General features: G+C 36.2%; 1 protein-coding gene across 2 annotated transcripts in view; it reads right to left on the reverse strand.

Annotated features, from left to right (window-relative positions):
• The window catches only part of TTC6 (tetratricopeptide repeat domain 6), a 204,452-nt gene that overhangs the window by 19,025 nt on the left and 173,148 nt on the right, over positions 1-12,279 (reverse strand). The window contains exons 24-27 of one of the 2 annotated variants that reach the window (XM_086709887.1): positions 11,803-11,943; positions 10,394-10,507; positions 7,158-7,277; positions 1,743-1,816 (exon numbers count right to left, since the gene is read on the reverse strand). In XM_086709887.1, coding sequence (XP_086566013.1) covers positions 1,743-1,816; positions 7,158-7,277; positions 10,394-10,507; positions 11,803-11,943 — 449 coding nt within the window. The remainder of the gene's footprint in view (positions 1-1,742; positions 1,817-7,157; positions 7,278-10,393; positions 10,508-11,802; positions 11,944-12,279) is intronic. The other variant, XM_086709888.1, reaches the window with a different exon arrangement.

Consider the following 12,279-nt stretch of genomic DNA (forward strand, 5'->3'; position numbering starts at 1 on the left):
GGAGTCTTTTTTTTTAATTTTAAGAGAATACCATGACCTCAGACATTTTTGGTCTGCACTCACCCACCAAAACAAACACATCAGTCATCATTAGTCCATCTCTCTTTAAGAATGACAATTACCTAAAGAGATGGGTTATGCAAAGGTTGCTGGATTAACACAGACAGTGGTGTGACTATGTTTTGCTGTCTATAGAAAAATAAATGCTTTTTAACTCAGTGATGCCTTTCACAAGTACCAGTTATTAGATTACTATGTTAAAAAAAAAAAAAAAAAGTCTTACTCTCACAGGGAAATGTAGCTGTACTACCTATGTCCTAAAGGGAAAAACAGAATGTTGATTTCCTAAATAATTCAAACTGTATTCTATTCTCTAAGTTGGATATTTACACAGCTTAGTCTACATAATTTATGAATATCCTAATTTCCCTTCCAATTAATTGCTATTGTTTCATGAAAAATAATGCTGTAAACTATTACTTACTCAAATACATTTTATTCCACATTAAAATCTTCATGTGTGAACCTCTATGCTTTTAAAAGCAAAATGACCAGAAATTAATTTTTAGATGCTAAATGTATATGTAGAAACACTATAGTTAACAAAATATATCTACTCTAATACTATCTAAGTTTCTTTCAGTGTTTATTTATTTTTTAGAGAGAGAAAGACAGAGAGCGTGAGTGGGGTAGGGGCAGAGAAAGAGGGAAACACAGAATCTGAAACAGGCTCCAGGCTCCGAGCTGTTAGCACAGAGTCCAACACAGGGTTCGAACTCGCCAACCGTGAGATCATGACCTGAGCCGAAGTCAGACACTTAACTGATTAAGCCACCCAGGGACCCCCAATACTATCTAAGTTATTAACTGATCACCATCTGTATTTTAGCCTACGTAACTGCTCTTTTCTCCCCTTCTACAACTTACTTATTTTTATAATATCCCCAGAAACAGGTAACAATGTTTTAGTAATATGGGTTTTTTTTTTTTTTGCAGATTTTATTGTATTTTGTGGATATTTACTGGTATTATTGTAATTGGTTTTAGATTTAGAACTATGTTTTCTAAATGCAAAATATTCTTGAAAATGTATTACTTTTTGAAATCACCCTCTCTTCCAAGAAACATGCTTTTTAAATTTTTTTTTTTCTTTTTTTCTTTCAATGTTTTTATTTATTTTTGGGACAGAGAGAGACAGAGCATGAACGGGGGAGGGGCAGAGAGAGAGGGAGACACAGAATCGGAAACAGGCTCCAGGTTCCGAGCCATCAGCCCAGAGCCTGACGCGGGGCTCGAACTCACGGACCGCGAGATCGTGACCTGGCTGAAGCCGGACGCTTAACCGACTGCGCCACCCAGGCGCCCCTAGAAACATGCTTTTTAAAAGCTAGTTCCATTTTATGAACAAAATTAATTAATTTGATTTTATTTTTAGCTATTTCAAGCTATGCATGATTTTATTCAGTATATTACCAAGGTCCTGTCCTGGGGTGTAGCAGGTGGGTACCACAATGCCATGATACAGGTATTTTCTTCTACACTTGGCTAAATCACTTATTGGAAGGTAGAATGACACATTCAGGTGTGCCCCCCGCTACTTTATAGGGAGGCTTTGTGTCTCTCCCCATTTTTGTACTCTGTTACTTCCACAACATTTTCCTCTGTTTCTTCTTTTCTTCTAGCATTACTATAAATTTGTTGGTCCTACCTGCTTTCATGTCAACATACATTGCACTCCGTACCTGTGATGGCACATGGCAGTGGCTTGACAAAGGCTCACATTAGTCTTGCTTATCAGCGCAGCTTGTTTAAAATCCTGAAACAGTTTTACAGGGCTTTGTTAATTTTGCAACATGATCTTCTGTGCTTTCTTAAACTTCCTTCTAACTTTGATTCTACCATGAACATACTTAACACAAGCATTAAAAATATACATCTTCCTAAACTTTTTTTTTCCTTTTAGTATCACAGCTAGTGAGAATCGATGGAGCAGAGGAAACCCATAACTGAAAACTCACTCGGAATCTTACGCTACTAGTCTCCGCTTTCCTTGTGGTTTTGCCCTGATGTGTGTAAGGAGATATTTCATTTGCTTTCTTTTAATTGTTTTTTGTTTTTGTTTTCTGAGTGCACAACACCAGAAACATCCTCATCTAGATAGAAAGAGAAATTCACTTGGAGACAAGCTTTGGCAATACATGTCTATAAGACAAGCAGATACTCAGGCCCAGTTAAAGCGTATAACTGGGCCTTTCATGTGGATTAGCTAAGGCTACTCCTACCTTTGGAATCCACACTTCTGGGAAGGAGTGTATCATTTTGTGCAGGAATCCTAGAAGCCTCCTGAGAGGGAGCAATGTAAACTCTAACCCCACGATTTTGAGTTAGAGAAGTCAGCTAGGATAGACCTGAATGACCCTGGGGAAGAGGTTGTTAAGAGAATTAAAAGTGCTAAATCTGATGCTGTGGCCCTAACGTTGTCCTCTAGCAGGTGCCGGAGATGGGCTAAGCTTAACAGATCGTCTCCCTGTCCTTCTCTGTTCCCCCTTTTCTATCTCCTTCCCATCTTTCTTCCACAAACCTTCCAGGGCTGTGCCAGAGGGAGGAAGCTGGCTGTCTTTTGGGGATAGAATGAGTTTTCTGCAAATACTGGGGTGAAAGATGGAGTAGTGGGGTCAAATGAGCATTCTGCGATCCTACTGGGGGAGGAAGGTATTAGTTACCGAGACCAACCCGCGAATGTGGATTCCCCACTTAGATTCCTGAAGGAAATTTTGATACCAAATGGAAATATTTGGGAGAAAATAAGAAAGTCATTGTCTAATCAAATATAATCTAATCAAATATGCTGGTAGCTAACTCCTCTAGAAGGATCATTTGGCTAAAATAGAGGCAAATTTGTAAGTGTGAGATTTGTTTAAATGTTCCTATTAATTTGAGGAGTTGTGGGGAGTGATCATAAACCTAAAAGGTTGAGAATACCAATTTCCGTTTTGTAATCAGATAAAATTTATAAATGTCAACCTGACTTTATATATATAACCATTATTACACTATATGGTAATTAGACATTAATGATCAGCAATAGACATAAATGATGACTGTTAGCATTACTCAAAATAAAGCTATCAGCATTTTTATTATTTTTCTCATCTGCATTAATCTTTTCTTTAATATGGAGATCATAAATAACAAACCACACCAAGTCATTTTTACACAAAGCAAAGTCCCAACTCTCATTCCCTCCACTGATTTGAGTTTATTTGTAAAGACCTTCACCCACACTGTCTTGCTTTCTGTGTCAGAGGGTGGGCTGGGACCTCATTCGTTCCTGTCTCTTCTGGATACCTGCTCCATCATAGTCCTGCTGTTTTCTGTATCTTTAATCCTTGTCTCACTGCCCCACCCTAACATGCCTTCCCTCAATCCTCCCACTACCAAACTACACATGCCCTGTCATTCTAGTTCTTGTCCTCGAAAGAACATCTCCTTGAAAGCATGGTCATCACCAATGGCTGCCATGTCTCCACATTCCCTCAACTTCTACTTGTTGTTTAATAAGGCCAATTTTAGGGGTGCCTGTGTGGCTTAGTTGGTTGAGTGTCCAACTTCAGCTCAGGTCATGATCTCATTGTTCGTGAGTTCGAGTCCCATGTTGGGCTCTGTGCTGACAGCTCAGAGCCTGAAGCCTGCTTCAGATTCTGTGTCTCCCTCTCTCTCTGCCTTACTCTGCTCGTTCTCTGTCTCTCTCTCTTAAATATATATAATAAACATTAAAAAATTAAGAAAAAGTAAGGCCAATTTTATTTTGTAATTTGTAAACTGCCTCTAAAGACATTTGTTGTTTATTTATTTTTATTCTTATCAAAGCAACCTGTGTATACAGTGTATAGGGTCTAATAAAGCTAGGAAGCTTACAGTAACCTCCTGTTCCCCCTCTCCTTACTTGATTCCCACTCCCCAGAGGCAATTCTTTTTACAACTTGCTGTTTTTTGTTTTGCTATTTACCTTCCAATTTCTAAATAACATGAGTATCCTATCAGGTTTAACTTCCACCATAGGATAATACTTAGCTATCTTACACCATCGCTCCATGCACCTCACACCTCCTGCCACCATCCCATATACCTATGGCCATGCATTTGTTGGTTTCAGTCTCTGTTTTACTTCACTCAAGTGTAGGAACCTTGGCTATTCATTTATTTTTAAGTTTGAGGTATTAAAATCTTGAGTAGTAGTTTGGGGTGCCATGAACAACTCTTTTCCACTATCTTGAACTTTGTGGAATTATATATTTTTTATTCCTTTACTGTCTTCCTGGTAGGTTTTCAAGAGGACAAAGGGATAAACAAGTGTTCTTAATCCAACCAGCTTAACTATTAACTTCCTAAACAATGCCAGTCTAAATGCTGCATTCTACTTCCTGGTCAACGTGTTCATATGAAGGTCATACAACTTTCAATTAACTAATAAGTTTTCAGTACTCATCCTACTTAACCTCACTATTAATCAATTACTCCCACTAAAAAATTTTCCCTGGGCAGTTTTAAGACTGTTCTCTTGCTTGCTTTATTTAGCCATCTTAATATTAAAAGTCTTATATACTTTCACTGGGTTTTTTTTCAACTTGCATTTTTTAATTTAGTTTTTAAATTAATTTTTTTACTTTACATGAAGAAAAAACTTTTTTTTTCTTGTTTTTATTTTTAATTAGTGGTTGCAGGGCATGCTTTTTTCCTAGACTTTTACCTATTTATATCATTTAAAGTATATTTCTTATAGCCAGAATATAGTTGGGGCTTTTTAAAAATTCCAATCTGATATTCTCATTACTTTAATTGGCATATTTTGCCCATTTCTATTTAGTGTAACATCTGATATGATTAGATTCAGGTCTACGATTTTATTATTTGTTTTCTGCTGGTTTTCTCTGTTTTCTGTCCCTTTGTTTTCTCTTTCTAGACTTATTTTGATTTATTTTAAGTTTTTAAACATTGGATTTTAATTAATCTATGGTCTTTTTTGCTAAGGAGGCCACATTTGGGCAGAAACTGAAATGAAAGCAAGATAGGCACCACAGACAGATCAGTGGGAAGAGTGTTCTGTGCTTGCTTAGGGAATAGCTTGTGTGAGGGCTCTGAGGCAGGAAGGGAGCCTGCCATTTCCAAGCAAAAGCAAAAGGCCAGAGTGGAGTGACTTGCGTGAAGAAGAGTATTTGACCATGAAGGCAGATCAATGGGCAACAGTCAGACCATGTAGCGTCTTGGCTGGCCATAGTCAAGGATTCATATTTTATGCTCAATGTGATGGGAAGCCATTGGAAGGTTTTGAACAAAGGAATAACTTGATCTTCTTTATGTTTTTAAGAGGTCTCTCTGGCTGCTGTGTGAAGAACAGCATGTAGAGGAACAAGAGCAAAAGCAGAAAGGCAATTAAGAAGCTACTACAGGAGTCCAGGGAAGAGATGGCAAAGGCCTGAATTAGGAGGACAGCAGTGGCAAAAATGAGAAGTGATGAATTCAAAATATGCTTCGACAGTAGAGCTGATTGGACTTGCTCATGAGTTAGATGTGGGGTAAAGAAAGAGAAGGGTCCAGAATGATTCCCCTGAGACCATGAGGTCCTCAAGAACTGGAACTCTGGTCTTCCTGATTCCCAAGGCTTCAATGCCAATGCCAGTACCCTGCTTTTTCAGAGAGAACATAGGATTTGGAATCAAGAAAGATCGGAGCTCAAATCTTGCCCCAGTACTTCTTAGTTGAAAGATTTTATTAAGTACTAAATAAATATGTAGTTGTTAGATAACACAGGTCCTATATTAAATTCTCCAGCGGCTGAGGTATTTTGCTCCCAACCCCTACTGTCCTCACTTGCTCCACCCCAACACTGGTGCCCAGAGTTCCAGAGCTTACTTGCCTACTCCAAAGAAGTGATGGAGCTCTACCTACCTGAGAGAATTCTGAATGGTGTATCTCAAAACCAAAACCTGAAGGAGTTCAAATCTTGAAATTGCATTTCATCACACTATAAATTGCCTAGAATAAGGTTTCTCAGGCACTTCCTTAACAATAAGTAATTCTGGGGGGGAGGGGGGCAGAATCTCAAAAGATGGCTCCCAGGCATAGGAAAATGATATAAGCCATGTCTGGAGGTGAAAAAATTAGGAACCACTCCACTCCATATTATTCTGTTGTGGTTCTTCAGACACACAAAAGCAAAACTGCCACTATTTAACTACAACAACCCTCAAATTGCTATTTAATTTTTGCCTCATATCAATTCCAAAATTAATTTAAAACAGAAAATACAAATAAGATAAAAATGATAATAGTGAATTTTGTTTAATTATAACTAATAATTATTTTTTTAATTTTTTAATGTTTATTTTTGAGAGGGAGAGATAGAGAGAGACAGAGAGCGAGACAGAGCACAAGCAGGGGAGGGGCAGAGAGGGAGGGAGACAGAGAACCCGAAGCAAGCTCTGAGCTGTCAGCACAGAGCTCGACGCAGGGCTGGAACTCATGAACCGCGAGATCATGACCTGAGCCGAAGTCGGAGGCTTAACCAACTGAGCCACCCTGGTGCCCCAATAATTAATTATTAAAATACATTTTAAACCACCTGTTTTTCTTCTGATACACTACAGATGCTATCTTCCATTGCAATTCTGAGTGCCTGTTTCCACTAAAAAGTCTATTCCCAGTAGCCTATTTTGAGCACTTATTTTCTGCCCTAAACAAAACAAACAGATTTATTTTGATATATTGTCAATGGGGAATGAGGAAAATTGTGAATGAGAAAGAATTATCACTGAGCAGCAAAATAAATCAATACGTAAATCATTCTATTTGCCAAATAATTGAGTTTTGTGTGTAGCCAAAATATTCCCTGGGGGGAGGTGAGTGTTTTGATACTTCATCAAATCAGAAACATTTTTTTTTTACATATTAGATGTTTCCCTGTAATCAAAGTAAACATACACGATTTCTTGGCAAAGATTCTCTTATTCATTCAAAGTACTTCAATACAATTCTTGCTAAAGTTGTTATTGCTCATTAATATTGCCATTTGATACCAAAAGAAACTTGTTCACTAGTTTTCAGAACAGAACATGCAATATCAAGTAGGTTCATTTTTGCAAGGAAACAAGGTTTACCTCCAATGCGAAAGTATACTGCTCTAACTCTACATAGATGAGTCCACGGTTAATGAAGGTGTTTAACATCACAGTTTCTCCAGCATCAAGAAGCAGCACAATGCCATAATCTGTTAATGCCTAAAAATAAAATAACCACTTACAACCTGGATTCAACTCTAGAGTCTCACTACACTGGCTATGAACAAATGTGTTTATGCCCAAACTAGGACCTCACATCAGTTCTTTAATATGACGTACATTTATGGCCAAAAATAGTCCTTTAGATTTAAAGGGTCCCCTTAACTAAGTGTTATAGATACTGCTATGCTTTAATAAATGGTCCACACTCTGCTCGCTTTTCACATGTTATCTGTGAAACGCTTCTAAGCATTTTTATTGTGTATGGTTTGGTGGGGGGGCATGCAACACCCTCCCTCACCTCAGTAGTTTCACCAAATGACTGTTGACATGAAAGCAGAGCACTTGCTACCTTTTAAAATTTAATTTATTTTTAGTGTTTTATTGTTTTCCTCACTGAAACCTAAGTTTTATGGAGGTAGAGCTTATCTATTTTGCTCACCATTGTAAAGCCAGTAACTAGTTCAGTGCCTGTACATAATAGAAATCAGATAAATTTTTGTTGAATAAATCATGAATCAATGTAAATAGATTTTAATACACAACAAATAAGCACTCTTTTGATAAGCACTTTGATAAGCATATTTGTGTTCTGTAAGACATTATTCTAAACTAAGAATGATCAACTCATAGGACCTTTCTCCATTACTTTAATCTTTTTAAATTATATTATTCACTGACTAAGTATGTTTTTACTGGTCATCTACTCTATGCCAGGTACCAGGAATATGGCAAATTTGGGTTGGAACTAAATCTTTTAACTCATTTTCCTGCTGAATATTTTGTCCAAAAAAGCCATATGGTTTCATCAGAAAAGGGCCAAAACTTACACACTTGTAGCACATACTAACTGAAAATGCAAATAATATTATTTTGCTATTTGCTCATTGGTCCTTCTCTAGTGTTTCATTACTAGGCACTCAAGTGTCTAAAAGAACTGTCCAATTAAAGGTCCTATATGTTCATTGTGACATAATTATCAATGGGCCTATGCCAGGGCTGCAAAAATAATTCGTAATACTTATAAAACAAAAACAAAACTAGAATGTTAGCAATTTTCCTTTCACAGAATAACAGAATGTAAAATCTGTAAGATGCCTTAGAGATCCACTAAGCAACTGAATATGTGACACAAGAGGAAACAGAAGCTGGGAAATGAGATTTCATGAAGGTCAATGAGCAGGATTTGGATCATGCCTCTGCTATTTTTACTTAGCTTTTCAGTCTTGGGAAAATTGTTTAACACTAAGCCTCAGTTTCTTCGTCTGCAAAACTGGGAGGTAATTTATCATATTGTTGTTGTAAAAGTCCACTTAAAAATATTTGACTTTATGTTGGTAAAGGATTTAGCCCTGTGTTTGTCACCCAATAAGCCCTAAGTAAGTGGTAACTGTTATTTATATTAATACACGGTGGTAGAAAGCAGAATTCACCTTTTGTTAGTTTTTATGAAAGTATATCTTGGAAGAAAGCCTAAGTACATTTTCTACAGAAAGATACTTGGGTTTCCTCAGTCTAGTGATGGCAGGAATCACTGTTTCTCCCTGAGAAACAGGGAGGTAGACAAAAAGAGAGGAGGTGACACTGTTAAATGACATCCGGTCCACATGCTCGATGTCAGATGGTTTTACAAAGCCACCTAAAGACTGTTGACCAGAAGCAAACAAACCTGTGAATACCAATGCAGGTCTCTACTCTCTCTGGGACTTGGTTGTGTTTCTAACTTCTCCCTACTTTCATTTCCTCCTCTGTAAAATGACTCAATGGGATGAAATGTGTTGGGTACAGAGCAGCTCTAACATAACCAATATGTTATTATTCTAGTTAGGTCTGTAGGTAGTTTTACATTTTTCCCATTCATAGAACACTGACTTTGTTATATATCAGAGATAACAAAAATGGGAGTTCCCTGCCCCTACCCAGTCCATTGTTTGTGGCTTCAGAATTACCCAGAAAAGGCAGGAATGGGGGTGGGGAGGGAGTTGTCAAAGACACCTGCTATGCAGGTTTCTCTGATAAATGATCCTTTAATTAGCTCTTAGAATCTTAACAACTCCTTTGTTAAAAATTAGTTATTCATTTGTCAACATTTCTGGAGGAAACCTGACAGACTGGTTACCAGGAATTCTACAGTCCTTAGGTAGAAAAAATGGTTCTCAACTTTTTCCCTTCCATAGCAAATAAATTTCTAAATCTCCAAATGCTTTAAACAGATTTAACTGTCCAAATTTCAAGGAGATTGGAGGAGTGTACCCACACAGAACAGCAGGAATGTGATGTAGTTTTTTAAAGGAATGTTTCACTGGCTATGGAAGTAGAGAGAAAAAAAGGAAGACAAGCAGGCAACAGAGAAAGGGAAGCAAGAGGATGGGACAGAACACTAACAGACTGAGACCAGCTGGCCAGTGAGGAATCTCCACTGGAAAAGGACCAAACCTACAAGAGTAGGAAAGAGATGGGGAAGATTAGAAAATATAAAAGAGGCCTTGCACTGGTGGAAGGTGGATCATGACAAATTGAGAAAAATGGTTACTGTAGCCTTTAGTTACAGCTTCATAATAAATACACAGGCAATACTGGTCACTGGTCCCAGTCTTGGAAACCATCATTCAAAACTCCCTGCTGTGCCCGTGGTGTGAACAGTGTACAAAAAAAAAACAAAAAACAAACCAAAAAACAAAAAACACCCTGACAAACTGTTCTGGCTAATGTTGAGATTTTAAAGCAACAATATTGCTAGTGATCACTGCTTAAAAATTCTGCAAGCAGTGTATCAGTAGAAACATTTACTCAAGTGAGAATTATGCAATATATTTTAATTTATAAATGCCTTTAAATGCTTATATAAGCATTGTAAAAGTCATTTTCATTTGACATTGCAGAGATTGGTATAAAAATATTTGGTGAGGACCAACAAAAACACTAAATATTCCTTGAAATGGTTCTTTGGTTTCTCAAGTGCGTAAGTGTGTGTGTGTGTGTGTGTGTGTGTGTGTGTATTTCCATAGGAATTATTTTTCAAAATTATAACAGAAATAAGAAAAACATGTTTTACACATACTTTAAATGTGTTTACAAATGCGTTAACATGTTGTTTACTAAAATGGTCATCTTACCATTCGAAGCTCACTTATCTTGGTATAACATAAGGCTCTGTTATAAAATGCTATGTAACTGTTTTTGTCCATGTTGATAGCTGTAGTTAAATCTGTAATTGCTAGCTTATAAGTCTACAAAGAAAAAAATAATTAGATAACAAGGGTTAATCATAATGGAATGAAATTTAATTGTAAAATAAGTTCTTGATTCTATCAGAACTTTTTGAACACTCACTCAACCACCTGCATATCATTTGAAATTAAGACAAGTAACCTAATTTTTCATAGAGTTAATTAAGAAGATCTTTTGATAGGAATTATTATAATAATGTTTCTCCTACCTTCAAATAAAATTCAATATACAAACAACTTTAACTTAGATGATTATTTTTTTGCCAATATTGCTATAAAGCAAAAAGAAAATTATACTTCTTATTAGTAAAAGAGAAATAAGCCATATTCATCCAGCAAATATTCATCAGAGCTTGCTTCTGTCACTCTTACTGTTAGATCACATAATCGCCATTTTGCCTACCCATGTTCTCCTTCACTTCCTCTTTGATGCTTTCCTGATACCTTAGATCACTCATTTCTATAGATAGTAATTTTCATGGAATTAACATGTAATACAAGGTCTTACCTTTGCTTTCAGGCATTATTTGCAAAGTATTTCATATGAAATAGTTACAAAGAAAGGTCAGAAAAGAAAAGTAGGGAGAAACAATGTATTCCATGAAGTATCAGATATCAATGGTACTGCTCACACCCTTTGATCCAGTAATTTCCACTTAAGAATCAATCATAAACTCAAGCAATGACTTTGTTTTCAGTGTAACAGTATGAAGATAGTAATATAGTAAAATAGTAAAATATTTAAAACAATCCAAATGTCCAACAATAAAGTGATTAAGAATAAAATATGGTAGAATATTATTCAGTTGTTAAAAATGGTACCCTCAAGTATTGTGACAAGGAAGGCACAACAAATTTATAGGTAGCATAATCCCAATTTTGGATTTTATATATATATATATATATATATATATATATATATATATATATATATATATTTTCCCCCCAGGGGAAAAAAGACTAAATGTAAATACACCAAAATGCCCTCTGGAATTTTCATTCGATGGTGGGGATAGTAGGTGATTTTAATCTTTCCCTTTATTCCCCTGTGTACTTTCCAAATTCTATAATAAATATACACTATTTTCTTAATCAGATAAATAATAAGTGCTATTCAAAATTCAAATGTCAAAAATAAATATCACTATTTTGTGAAAAAAGTATAAAGTGTCTTATGCAGTTCTGTCCTTTATACCTTGGCAATTCTCCTCTCACAGAGAAAAAAAGGAAGCAAGTCATAACTTGGCATCAGAGCACTCTAAAATCTCAGTTAACAAGGCAGGAAACCGCCCTACCTTGTTGTAGTATTTCAGAACTCCTCTGTAGATATAGGCACGCACACTCTGAGGATAAATTTTGATGGCCTCATTACAATTCAAGATTGCTTTGGAGTATCTTCCTTTTAAACCATAGAAGGCTACTCGGCTTAGATACGCCTTTTCAGAGAAAGAGCAGAGGAAAGCAAGAATGGAAGTTTTAGTAAAAGCATCAATTCCCCCCAAATATGTAATAGTTTGACCAAATCCATGCCACCCAAAGATTATATAAAATATAGTCTTTTTTCCCACTCTCTTTTATTAGAAAATGTTTCAAATATATAAAATAATAGAAAAAATAGTATAATGAACATCCATATGACTACCATCTTGATTCAATAATTATTATTTTGCAATATTTGTTGTATCTATTTTTTTCTGAATTATTTAAAAATAAGTTGTAGACATAATACTTCACCCCGAGTTTTCCACTATGTAAACATTCTCTTACATAAG

The sequence above is a fragment of the Puma concolor genome, chromosome B3 (genome assembly GCF_028749965.1).
Source record: "Puma concolor isolate L17-30 chromosome B3, mPumCon1.1.hap2, whole genome shotgun sequence".
NCBI classification, from domain to species: Eukaryota; Metazoa; Chordata; class Mammalia; order Carnivora; family Felidae; genus Puma; species Puma concolor.